The sequence below is a fragment of the Coffea eugenioides genome, chromosome 2 (genome assembly GCF_003713205.1).
Source record: "Coffea eugenioides isolate CCC68of chromosome 2, Ceug_1.0, whole genome shotgun sequence".
In the NCBI taxonomy this organism is placed as follows: domain Eukaryota; kingdom Viridiplantae; phylum Streptophyta; class Magnoliopsida; order Gentianales; family Rubiaceae; genus Coffea; species Coffea eugenioides.
Window position 1 is genome coordinate 38,317,216 of NC_040036.1, and position 13,162 is coordinate 38,330,377.

The 13,162-nt window shown below is 34.2% G+C and overlaps 1 protein-coding gene across 1 annotated transcript; it reads left to right on the top strand.

Moving 5' to 3' along the window:
* Positions 1-8,074: 8,074 nt before the first annotated feature.
* On the top strand, positions 8,075-8,807 carry LOC113759673 (zinc finger MYM-type protein 1-like). The gene is made up of 2 exons (XM_027302249.1): positions 8,075-8,161; positions 8,301-8,807. The coding sequence occupies exons 1-2, from the start codon at positions 8,075-8,077 to the stop codon at positions 8,805-8,807; spliced, it is 594 nt and encodes a 197-aa protein (XP_027158050.1).
* Positions 8,808-13,162: the final 4,355 nt, after the last annotated feature.

Consider the following 13,162-nt stretch of genomic DNA (forward strand, 5'->3'; position numbering starts at 1 on the left):
TCAAGCTGACAAAAATATGAGATTTGACAAGATTTACAACTTTAGCATTGCCAGTCCAAGTAGTTTCCACCCACTTTGATACCTAATCTACATCAAGAAGAATATAAATATTATCAAAAGATGAGGGAAACGGGCCATAAATCAATACCCCATACATCAAATATTTCCCAGATAAGCATAAAAGTAAGAGTCATTTGATCTATATTGTCTAAATTGCCCATCTTTTGACAATTTTCAATGCTTTACAAATCATATATGAATCACAAAACAATGTTGGCTAAAATAAACCATATTACAACACCTTTCATGTAGTTTTCTTAGAACCAAAATGTCCTCCACATGCATACGAGTGACAAAACGAGAGTAAAGAGGGAATCTCATCTTTAGAGACACACCTACGAATAACGTGGTTAACATAATATTTTCACAAGTATGGATCATCTCACACAAAATATTTAGCCTCACTTTTAATTTTATCTTTAGAAATCGAGATAAATCACTAGGTAGCATTCTAATCACTAAATAGTTAACTATATCAGTATACCATGGAGTTGTCTATTGAACTGTAAAAAGATGCTTATTTGAAAAATTAACTTGCAAAGGCATGGGTTTCTCACTTGTGGCCAATCAACTGAAGAGAATCCATGATCGAACGAGTCTTGGTTTTGCCTCTTTTTTGGTGTGCAAGTACTTTAATGACTAGGCATTATCAAGGATTCTCGAAGTATAGTATATGACATAGGTAGCTCTCCCATCCCTTCGTCAAGGAACAATACCAACGGCAAAGTTGCTCACATCACACATGATTTCAAAAAATAGACTCCAATCTGGTGATTGAATAACTAGTGTTGAGGTCAATGATTCCTTAAGTGTGCCAAACACCACCTTACTACTTTCATCAAATTAAAGACCACATCCTTTCGGAGTAGTTTGCACAGGGGTTGGACTATCTTCGAAAAATCTTTTATAAAGTGGCAGTAGAAGCCTGCATGATCAAGGAAAGAGCAAAGTTCCCACACATTTGTGGTAAGGCAAACACTCAATGACTTCTGTTTTTACTTTATCTACTTCAATTCCCTTGGAAGATACCATATGTCCCAAAATAATGCCTTGGTCTACCATAAATTGTCATTTCTCATAGTTCAAGATAAGATTTGTCTTAATACACCTTTTTAGCACCTTAGTGAGATTAACTAAATTTGAATCAAAAGAATTATCACTGACCATACTATCATTCATAAATACCTCTATGTCATTCTCTACATAATCAGAAAATATACTAACCATACACCTTTGAAAAGTTGAAGGGGCATTGCAAAGACCAAATGACACTCTTCAACATGTGAATAAAAGCACAGGTGAAAGTAGTTTTCTCTTGGTCTTCTGATGCAACTAAAATTTGATGAAAACCTGAAAAACCATCAAGACAGTAATAGTGAGACCTTCCTACTAGCCTTTCTAACGTCTAATCAATAAAAGGTAGTGGAAATGGTCTTTTCGAGTTCATGCATTCAATGTTCTAAAATCTACACAAACTTGCCACCCATTTTGAACTTGAGTAGGCATCAACTCACTATTTGGATTCTCAACTACTATTATACCTATCATTTTAGGAACCATTTGCATAGATCTTACCCATTTACTATCCGAAATTGAATAGATTATACCTACATTAAGAAGATTTAAAAATTCTTTTTTTTTACTACCTCTATCAATAGTGGATTTAATCTATGTTGAGTTTCTCTTGAAGGTTTAGAATCTTCTTGCAACAAAATTCTGAACATGCAAGTGACCGGACTTAGTCCTTTGATGCCAACTATGGTATACTCAATTGCTTCTTTATGATGTTTAAGCATCCGAATCAACTTTTCTTCCTTTAAAGTAGTTAGCTTATAGGAGATAATCGCTGGAAGATTCTCTCCTTCTCCAAGGAATACATACTCTAGATGGCTAGATAATGGCCTTAACTCTAACTTTGAGCCCTGCACAATAAATGGTAGAAGTTTTGAATGAGACAAAGGTAAGTCAACATAAGACATATCATACATTTAAGAGATTCTATAGCAAGACAGCGTCTTGCAATTCAAAAGGAAAATCAAACTTCCTTTTTACTCCTTGAACATGCTCATGACCAAAACTTTTAGAAAAAACAACTTCAATGCAGCTTCATCACTTAATTCAAAATTTCGCAACGTCAAAGTGCCAATAACATCTCTAACAAAAATTGAATGTGCATCACTAGGATATTTCATGGTCTCATAGATATTGAGATTTTTAATGTCACCATCATGTTCCATAGTCACTGTTGCAGTTAAAATATCAATTTTTATTCTAGATTAACTTTGAAAGGCTAGAGACACTACCAAAATATAGTTTTCACTAGTTTTCTTAATTCATTAGTATAGTATAGTTAGTGTAATTTATCCAACTTATACTTGTAACTAGATTTGGATGAAGAATTAAGGAGCAAAATGGAGAGCTTTGAACTCATGTGATAAGGGTGATTTTTCTCCTATCACTTTCTCTTTTGTATTTGAGTTCATGTTCAACTATAATATAAGTATAGTCTTTTGTTTCATTCTCTTCACATTTTGCTAAAATTTATGTCTAGAGTTATGGATGAATTTTCTATATCTTATTAGTGATGTTCAATTAGTTATTTGATTACATTATTTTGAACAAGTTATTTAGCATTTTGTCTTATCTATTCATGATTAACTGACCATTAATTGTGATTGTCTTAAGGTTTAAGTTTACAATTAGAATTGGGACTTGATACTAGTTCAAGAAGTGCTAAATTTAGAGAGTGCACTCACGAGAGTAGAGGTGCACCTTTGTGACTTGTTCTAGGTAGTTTCATAGAAGAAATAAGATTGTAGTTAATTTCGTAATTACAAGAGTAAGTATGGTTTAGCTACAAGTATAGTTGATTCACTAAAAAAGTAAGTTCCATATGTATTAAGAAATTACACCATAACTAGTCAAGATAATAACATTCAACTAATCGGTAATTTCATTTGCGAGAGTAGTGAAGAATTCCATAACCTCAAGAGTTTTCCATTGTTATTTTTATTACTTTTATTTCATGTTTGTAGTGTAGATTTAATCTCTTGTATTTGTGATAGTCTAAATAATAAAAGAATTCAAAAATCATTGGTAATTGACAATCTTTCTTGTGGGATCGACACCTAGTATCTCCGTACTTGATAAATGATCTGTATACTTGTAGAAAATGGGATATTTAGGTTTTGTTAAAATTTGGTAAATGGTAGAACATCATGAAGTTTTTAGCGCCATTGTCGGGGAAGATTTGATTCTATATCAGTGCTAAAAATAACTTTATCAGTTTAGACACTTTTACTTGCTTTTCGTGTTTGTGTTGTGTCAAGTGTCTTGTTTGTTGTGTTTAGTGTTTTGTTGAGTCTTTTGTTTTGTGTTTAATGTCTTATTTTTTGTGTCTTTTAAATTATTCTTCTTAACTAATCTTGCATTTGTGATTGTTTGTAAGCATTTTTTATGTAATAAGGAGAATAGCAAACAAACTTGGATAAAAGGTTGAGAGAAGGAAATTTGGCAATAGATAACAATTTTCAAAATTACAACTATGGAGGTAACTAAAGGATGTCCGAAAGTATGACTTTCAAAGATGGATTAAGGAACTTAAAGGCTAAACTTGATTTTATAACATTAAAAGTTCAATTAAACACCATTACAAACATTTTTGAATGAAAGAGGAATGTTAATGCTTTCAATTCTATTCATGTGATTTGTGACTTCTGTGAAGGTTATCATGCTACTCATACATATAGACAAGTACAAAATGTGAATTATTATGATGAATTTGAACATTTCAATCCTTGTTTTAATCAATATGGTACTAATTGGGATAATTCCTACACTTATGGTTGGGGTAATCAATATGCATATAATGCTTCTCCGTATTTTTATGATTACCAATCCAAATTTGTCCAAGTTGAATCAAAGCCATCTTAGGAGTTAGCCATTGAAAGGTTACCTAATACACTTTTGTCTTGGGAATTAGCAATTGAAAGGTTAATTAATGCAACTTCTGACCGTTTTGCTAAGGTTGACGATAGATTAGAAGAACTAGCTTCTCACATAGGTAAAATTCAAGACCAATTGTGTGATTTGTGTAAAGTTATTTCTTTTAATCATATGCCAATTGACTCTATTATGAATGGTGAGAATGTTGTATATGAAAATGGATTGCATGTTGATCAAAATGATAAATCTAATTTGTGTTCCAATGAAGAAATGTCCATTTCACATGATTATATCTTTGGAACTAGTGTTGAATCTTAAAAGATGAGCATGAATAATTCATATTTAACCCCTCTTGAGGAGTATTTTGAAGAAGTAAGTTCTAAGGATAACATCACCTAATAAAGATATGCAGACGGTCTATTGGACAATTCTCAAGTGGTGTTACTACAAGGTAATATTTATGAAACACTTGCAATAGGTAAAACTCTTTCATCTCTCGTATAATTTGATTATGTGATTTTTGCTATCAAGGCATCTTTTATGGATCCACCACGACCTAAAATAATAGATTATTCATTAATAAAACCTTCTTGAAAAATGAGATGAAATAGTCAAGCTAACGTCTATCAAGAAGCGCCTAATGGGAGGTAACCCAATGTTTTGTGTTAATTTATTTCATTTGAGAGTATTTTCATGTTTGTTATATGTTTTAAAGTATGTTTATTATGTTTGTTTTGTAGGGTTCAAGAAAGAAGGCAAAAGTCACTTTTTGATGTCAATGAAACTAAGAAAAATCAGAGAACTCAACCCCTCAATTTGAGTAATTGTTATCTATGATGTGTTATAGTGGTTGGAATACATGTTTAGATCAATTTAGATATGTGCGAATTGATTATTTTGTCAATAGAGTGATTTAGATTGCATTTTGAAAAATTGGGGTCATACACATAATTTCCAGAAAAATGCAGAATTTCCGCACTAAAATTGCAGGAAGTGAATATTCACCCTAAAAAACGCATGCTCAACGCATGGTTGAGCATGCGGTTTCAGGTCACGTATTAGTTCATCTTCATAATTTCTTGAGAAAACGCACCATCAAAACATGGGTATCAGCCCGTGTGTTCCCGTGGCTGCGTATTTCAATTCCCCAAAAAGGGAAACTTTGCGCAACATTTTTTTTCTTCTTTTTATGGGCAAAACACATGCACTTCACTTTTTTTTTCTAATTTCTTAATCAATCAACACTTGTATTCACCATTAACATGATTTGAAGTAGTTTTTAACATTCAAATGCATCATTGGTATATTTAATCTTCATGAATCCTTATTAAGTTCAATTTGCATAAAGTTCATGTTAAGCCTCATTTGAGTGTGAAAATAGTTTTGTCACATTTCATTTCACTTGTAACTATTTTGAGGTGAATTTCTTTAACTTTGCATGCTAGTTTGCTTTTTCACCTTTTCGGCTCTATTCTCATTTATGCATAAGTTTGTATGATGAACATATAAAGGTGCTTTACGATGCATAATCATACAAAATGACTCCGTATGACTTTTTTTTTTAGATTCAAAGCATACATTTGCATATTAATTGCATGGTGAATCATTAGGGTCAATATAATTCATTATTTGACATTTACGTATCATATGCACTTCTTGGACCTTAGTAGTAAAATTTGTTGCTTTTATTTTCAACTTTTTTCAAACTAACGGTTATTATATGAATCTTATAATCTTTGATTTTCATTTATGTAGATAATGGTTAAATTTTAAGAAAAATGAGGTCATCAAAGATCCCAAACAAGAGGCCAATTCACCATGGAAGGAGTATTTCTTTTAACCTTACTTTTCATTTTCACACATTGAGAACACTGTGCACTTTAAGTGTGGGGAGAGGTTTACTTCCTTTGTAATTATGGTGATTTGAGAAAAATGGTTCAGAATTTTCACAATTTTGTCAATTTTCGAAGAAGTTCCATAACCATTAGTAGTCAAAATTCTTCATTTGGAGTACAATTTATGTGTCTTAAGAATCTCATTTCCTATTTGACTTGGAAATAACTCTTATGTGACTAGGATTTTTGCTATGAAGAAAGTGTATCTTGTAAAGTGGAAGTAATTATACCTTAAATTTTACATGCTTGATAAGTTTTCTATCTTGATTGAATTTCACAATTTGAGTGATGAATATGGCCAATATTTGCATTATTTTTTGTATAATCATTCCATATGAGGGAAGTTACTAAAAAAAGAGAGAGAATAAATAAAAGTGCTACTCTAATGATTCTTGAAACTTAGTAACCGCGAGTTTTTATCTACAAATGTCGATTTTTGCGTAAAATAGTTCTTGAATTAGGAGTATGCAAAAGCAACTCTAGTTAGTGATAAAATTGAGTAATTGGAGGTCTTTATCTACCAATGTCGATCTTCACTACTTGAGGAAGTTATTTGTTGTGTATTGAATAAATCCCTCTTTTGAGTAAATAAAGATGATCATGGAATTTGTATAACTTGAATTGGTCATGTGAGTTTCTTAAAAGTGAAATCAAGTTGAGGGCATTGGTGGATTTAAGGTGGTGCCCCCACTACCCCCCTTAAATTCCTATAGTACCCATAGAATTTTAATATAATCTCAAGTGTGCCCTCTGAAGTTTTCTTATGAAGGATGTGAAAGAATTATGTGGTCCTCTAAATTAGTTCATGAACTAAAATTTTAAAAGAATATGTGGGCCACAAAATTTCATTTGAAATAAGCTAAAAAAAGCCTTTTTCATTTTAATTACCAAGTACCAATCATATCATTCACTTCCTTTGGTCCCCACTCCCCAATTTCCCTTCCCTCCTCTGGTCCCCTATTTTTCCCCCACAACTGAGAGCCACTCTTCCTTCCCTCCTCTGGTCCCCCATTTTCCCTACTCTTTCTCTTGATCACTTCATCCGATTCAGAGATTGCACCAGAATCAGTTGATCTTCTGGGTCCGCCACTGATCATTGCAACTCTTTGCTAAACTTTTCACCAACTTTAGGAGATCATCAAAATCAGGTTCTAAACAATTACTTCTTATTATTATTTTGAATTTGTTTGCAAATATATTTCTAGAGCATGAGACTATTACTGTTTTAAAGAAATTTGAAAACTGATTAGTTAAAATAATAACTAATAAATGGATTATTGGATAAATATTTTAACTTGTGAAATGGTGCTTTTATGGATTTATAATTTATTTTTTATTTGCCTTGATTAGTTTCTTATATCAGAGTTAATGTAATGATGAATAGAGGGCCATTTGACATATAATTTTAACTTTCAAATTATTCTTATATGGATCCTTTTGTCTAATTAACTTGATAAGGTTCATATGTTGGGATGGATGATTTGATCTAGTAATGAATAAATAAGTCATTTAATAAATAACTTTAACTTGTGAAATAGTTCTTGGATAGATTTTATTGTCTATTTAATATTTTAATTTGATTAGTATCTTATATATTGACTTTAATTTCTTTAGCTATGGAGAGATATTTCAAGAGGAAGTCAATGGAAAAAGAGTCATCTAATAAAGAAGAAGCCAAGGATGATGAAAGTGCAAAAAATGAAAATAAAAAATGTTGCTTGGGGATCAACTTAGATGAACTACCTGCGGATCTAGTCCAAAGAAAAAAAATTGGGGATTATCATCCAAACGTTCAAGATGAAATTCCGAGATATTACTTACAAAAGGGACCATATCAACCTCGTGAGCATGTTTTTCCACAATGAAAGGTAGGAACAAAGATACATCGATTTGTCCGGGGCTGGTATGATGATTACAAGAATTAGTTGGAATATAGTATTGAAAAAGATGTCGCTTATTGCTTATGTTGTTATCTATATAGACCAGATGTGGGTGAACAATCTAGTGATGATAATTTCATTAAGGAAGGATTCACAAATTGGAAAAAAAAAGTATAGATTTGATGTTCATGTTGGTGGTCCTACCAGCACACACAATCTAGGTTGGAGTAAATGTCAAAATTTATTAATCAAAATCAGCACATCGAAGTGGCAATTTATAAGCAATCAGAGAAAATGAAGGCTGAGTATCGGACTCGTTTATTAGTCTCAGTAGATTGTGCTAGATTTCTCCTCCACCAAGGTTTGGTTTTCGTGGTCACGGTGAATCTAATATCTCGAAAAGTCAGGGAAATTTTCTTGAACTTCTGCACTTCCTTACCGGTCATAATGATGATATAAAAAAGGTTGTTCTTGAAAATGCCCCTAAAAATCTCAAACTCATTGCTTGAATATTCAAAAGGATATTACAAATGCTTTGGCAAGTGAGACTACAAGCATTATTGTAAATGACATTGGACATGGATTGTTTGCTATTTTATGTGATGAATCTTGTGATGCATCAACAAAGGAGCAATTAGCAGTTGTTATACGTTATGTAGATTTACATGGATATGTGATTGAGCATTTTCTTGGCATTCTACATGTAAGTGATGCTACTGCTCTTTCACTTAAGAAAGCAATTGATGTTTTATTTTCAAAGCATGGTTTGAGCATATCACAAATCCGTGGTCAAGGTTATGATAGTGCTAGTAACATGCGAGGTGAATATAGTGGTTTAAAGACTTTGATCATGAAGGAAAATGGTTCTGCATATTATATTCATTGTTTTGCACATCAACTTCAATTGTCAGTTGTAGGGGTTGCAAAGAAACATGTCCAAGTCTCTTCTATGTATAATACATTGTCTACCTTAGTGCATTTTCTTGAAGATTCATCTAAAAGACAAGAAATTCTTAGAGAACAATGACTTAAGAAAGTCATTGATGATCTAATGACTGGAGAACTTGTGAGTGGTCAGGGCTTAAATCAAGAAACTAGCCTTCAAAGAACTTGTAATACACACATTTTGGCTTGTTGTTAAAGTTGGTTCTTATGTATGATTCTGTAATAGATGTTGTTTTGATAATTGAAAATGATGGTGTTGTGGAGCAAAAAGGTCAAGCATATGCATTTCTTAATTCTTTGCAATCTTTTGAATTTGCATGTATTTTACACTTGATGAAGAAAATCATGGGAATAACGAATGCACTATCTGAAGCATTACAAAGGAAGGATTAAGATATTGTGAATGCTATGGGTTTGGTCAAAGTTTCCAAGCAACAATTACAAGCTACTAGGGAACATGGATGGGATTTTTTACTTGATGAAATTTGTTTGTTTTATAAAAAAACATGAGATCTCCATTCCAAAAATGGATGAAATATTCATTACTAGTGGGAGATCTCGAAGAAAAGTTCAGCAAATTACAAACATTCACCACTATCAAGTTGAGTTATGTGACGACCCCACCTCCTCCTAAGGCGAACCAGAGGGTTCGGCGGGCCGCCTGCCCGGCTCTCACCGGGACTCAGTCGTTCACTACAAACCTCAATTGAATTTCAAGATATATTTATCAAATATACATCAAAGGTTCCCAAACTTTACATATCAAAAGCGAAGCGTCCACGCTTCCGCAGCGCCACTCTGATCCTTGATCACAACTATTATACAGGTGGAAGTCCAAAACTAGCCTATTACACATCCAAGCAATTCTAAACGTTCAATACAATCCCAATATGAATGATTACACAAAAGGAAATCCACGTTCAATCCATACATGAGATAATCCAGGATTAAACACTACAAGCCCTTCCTTCGCCTTGAGCCCTGTGGAGGGGAATAAAACATTTTGTGGTGAGCTATAAGCTCAGCGAGTAACCAAGAAAATCAGTTATCAAATCAGTTTCACAATCATTCATTTCAATAATGTCATGATTCAGTAATCAATGCACTTTCATTGCTCTTTGCTCTCGTGAGCCAGTGAAATCATGGTACTTAGACGTCCAACGCTCCAAACAATCATTTAACATTGAACATTAACATTGAACATTGAACATTGAGCCCATTGGTGCTCTACAGGAACATTAAACGGTGGAGGAAACGTCGGAGTCTAGCACACGAATTCCAAGTACTCATTTGAGCCAAAACATGTCAAGAACTTATATGCCGGCACACAGGATATGCAATCAAAGAAACGATGCAAGAAACATTTTAAAGTAACGTTGCAAGTAGTTTAAGGTCACTCACCTCCACGGCTCACAATCCTCGTCCAATATAGCCAATTCCATCATTCAAGTCCAAGCCTTTCACATGAAACTTAAGGTAACCAACGCTATTAAAAATCGGACAGCATTTCCCCTTAATTCCTTTATTTTCCAACCTACAATCAAACCCAATCACATAGCAATTAACCACAATTGCTCAAAACCAGAAAACAGTTTTGACGTCCTTTTGCGGTAATGGCACAAATTGCACTACGATTATCGGATTAGGGTGTAAGACCCACCATTTCGAAGCTCAGAACCAGGGCTACAACAATGTAGAAGGCCACTCAGTCCAAATCCTAGCACAGCTAGGTCAAAAATGCAGAAAACCAACCCAGAACCGTAATTGCAGGTTCCCAAATCCCACAAAACTGTAATCAGTCCAATTCAGTCTATACAGGTCCAAATGCATTGATTCCAAAGGTATATGAAAGCTAAGACATCAAGCTACATTTCATCAGAAGACACCAACAACAAAATCCAAATAAATTCCAGTCAAAACAGACAATTACTATCGCAGTTCGCACATTCTGTTCACCAAAAACAGCAACAGTAAAAACGACATAACTCACTCTACACTACTCCAAATGCCCTGAAATTTTGCAGGCACTTCAAACTCATCAATACCTACAACTTTCATGTTTTTAGCAAAGTCCAATTCGGCCTCTATCTATGACCTAAAATTTCGGACAGAATGTTCAACCAAGAACCCTAATTTTCCAGAAATTCTTCCAAATTCAAAATTGATTGCATTTATCAACAATTCAAACCTACTAGAGTGAAAGCCCCTTATTACCAACCATCAAAAACAACCACACCATCAAGATCATATGAAACCAGAAAATTCCTCATAAAATAAAAAACTCAACCAATTCACTTCAAATCAAGAAATAAAACACATAATCCCTCACTTAAGCCACCATTAGGCATAAATTCAACATCATTAAATATAGGAGGGTGTTCATATACCACTTACCAAGTAATCAAGAGAGAGGAAGATGTTGGACACCTTAAGTCTTCAAACAAACTTCACTAAACTACTTACTAGCACCCAAGGGAGAAATTTTATGGAATAGAAACAAGTTTAGAAGGTTAGATGGTTTGATTGAAGCAAGATGAAAGCCAAAACTTGAAGAGTTTTGCTCTCTTTTGAAGCTCAAGAAAGTCGGCCAAGAGGAAGACAAGAATAAGAGATTTTTGGTTAATTTTTTAGATATTTAACCAATTTGGTCAAAAGTCAAAAACCATGAATAGTTATCATAAGCCATACCCAATGAAATGGTGACACTTGTCACCTCAATTAATGCATCTCTATCCTTTTGTCTCTCCAACAAAAATATCTTAACACTTTGTAAAATAATATCACTTAATATCTTGAAAATACAAAATTCCAACAAGTGGTTAAAAATATAATGCATTTACCGCACTAGCGGGTCCCACGTCCAAAATACGCTTTTAATTTCTCAAAAACTAACCGATACTAGAAAAATCATTTGAAAACTATATTTGCTCATTAAAAATATCTAGAAAAGTTCCCTACTAAAGAAAACGCAGAAAACAAGCCATTCAATAAATAAAACCCTCGAAAATGAGAAAAATACGGGTTCTCAAACTCATTTTTTTCGGGGCGTCACAATCTCCCCTCCTTAAAAGAATGTCGTCCTCGACATTCCCTCTTGTACCAATCAAGTCAAGACATCCCACAAAAATCTCTCAAGAGTCAAATCAAACCCACAGTCCGGCATCCTAAACTTCAAGCCTAGGATACACTACAGAGATCTGAAGCCTAAGCTCTGATACCAACTGTGACGACCCCACCTCCTCCTAAGGCGAACCAGAGGGTTCGGCGGGCCGCCTGCCCGGCTCTCACCGGGACTCAGTCGTTCACTACAAACCTCAATTGAATTTCAAGATATATTTATCAAATATACATCAAAGGTTCCCAAACTTTACATATCAAAAGCGAAGCGTCCACGCTTCCGCAGCGCCACTCTGATCCTTGATCACAACTATTATACAGGTGGAAGTCCAAAACTAGCCTATTACACATCCAAGCAATTCTAAACGTTCAATACAATCCCAATATGAATGATTACACAAAAGGAAATCCACGTTCAATCCATACATGAGATAATCCAGGATTAAACACTACAAGCCCTTCCTTCGCCTTGAGCCCTGTGGAGGGGAATAAAACATTTTGTGGTGAGCTATAAGCTCAGCGAGTAACCAAGAAAATCAGTTATCAAATCAGTTTCACAATCATTCATTTCAATAATGTCATGATTCAGTAATCAATGCACTTTCATTGCTCTTTGCTCTCGTGAGCCAGTGAAATCATGGTACTTAGACGTCCAACGCTCCAAACAATCATTTAACATTGAACATTAACATTGAACATTGAACATTGAGCCCATTGGTGCTCTACAGGAACATTAAACGGTGGAGGAAACGTCGGAGTCTAGCACACGAATTCCAAGTACTCATTTGAGCCAAAACATGTCAAGAACTTCTATGCCGGCACACAGGATATGCAATCAAAGAAACGATGCAAGAAACATTTTAAAGTAACGTTGCAAGTAGTTTAAGGTCACTCACCTCCACGGCTCACAATCCTCGTCCAATATAGCCAATTCCATCATTCAAGTCCAAGCCTTTCACATGAAACTTAAGGTAACCAACGCTATTAAAAATCGGACAGCATTTCCCCTTAATTCCTTTATTTTCCAACCTACAATCAAACCCAATCACATAGCAATTAACCACAATTGCTCAAAACCAGAAAACAGTTTTGACGTCCTTTTGCGGTAATGGCACAAATTGCACTACGATTATCGGATTAGGGTGTAAGACCCACCATTTCGAAGCTCAGAACCAGGGCTACAACAATGTAGAAGGCCACTCAGTCCAAATCCTAGCACAGCTAGGTCAAAAATGCAGAAAACCAACCCAGAACCGTAATTGCAGGTTCCCAAATCCCACAAAACTGTAATCAGTCCAATTCAGTCTATACAGGTCCAAA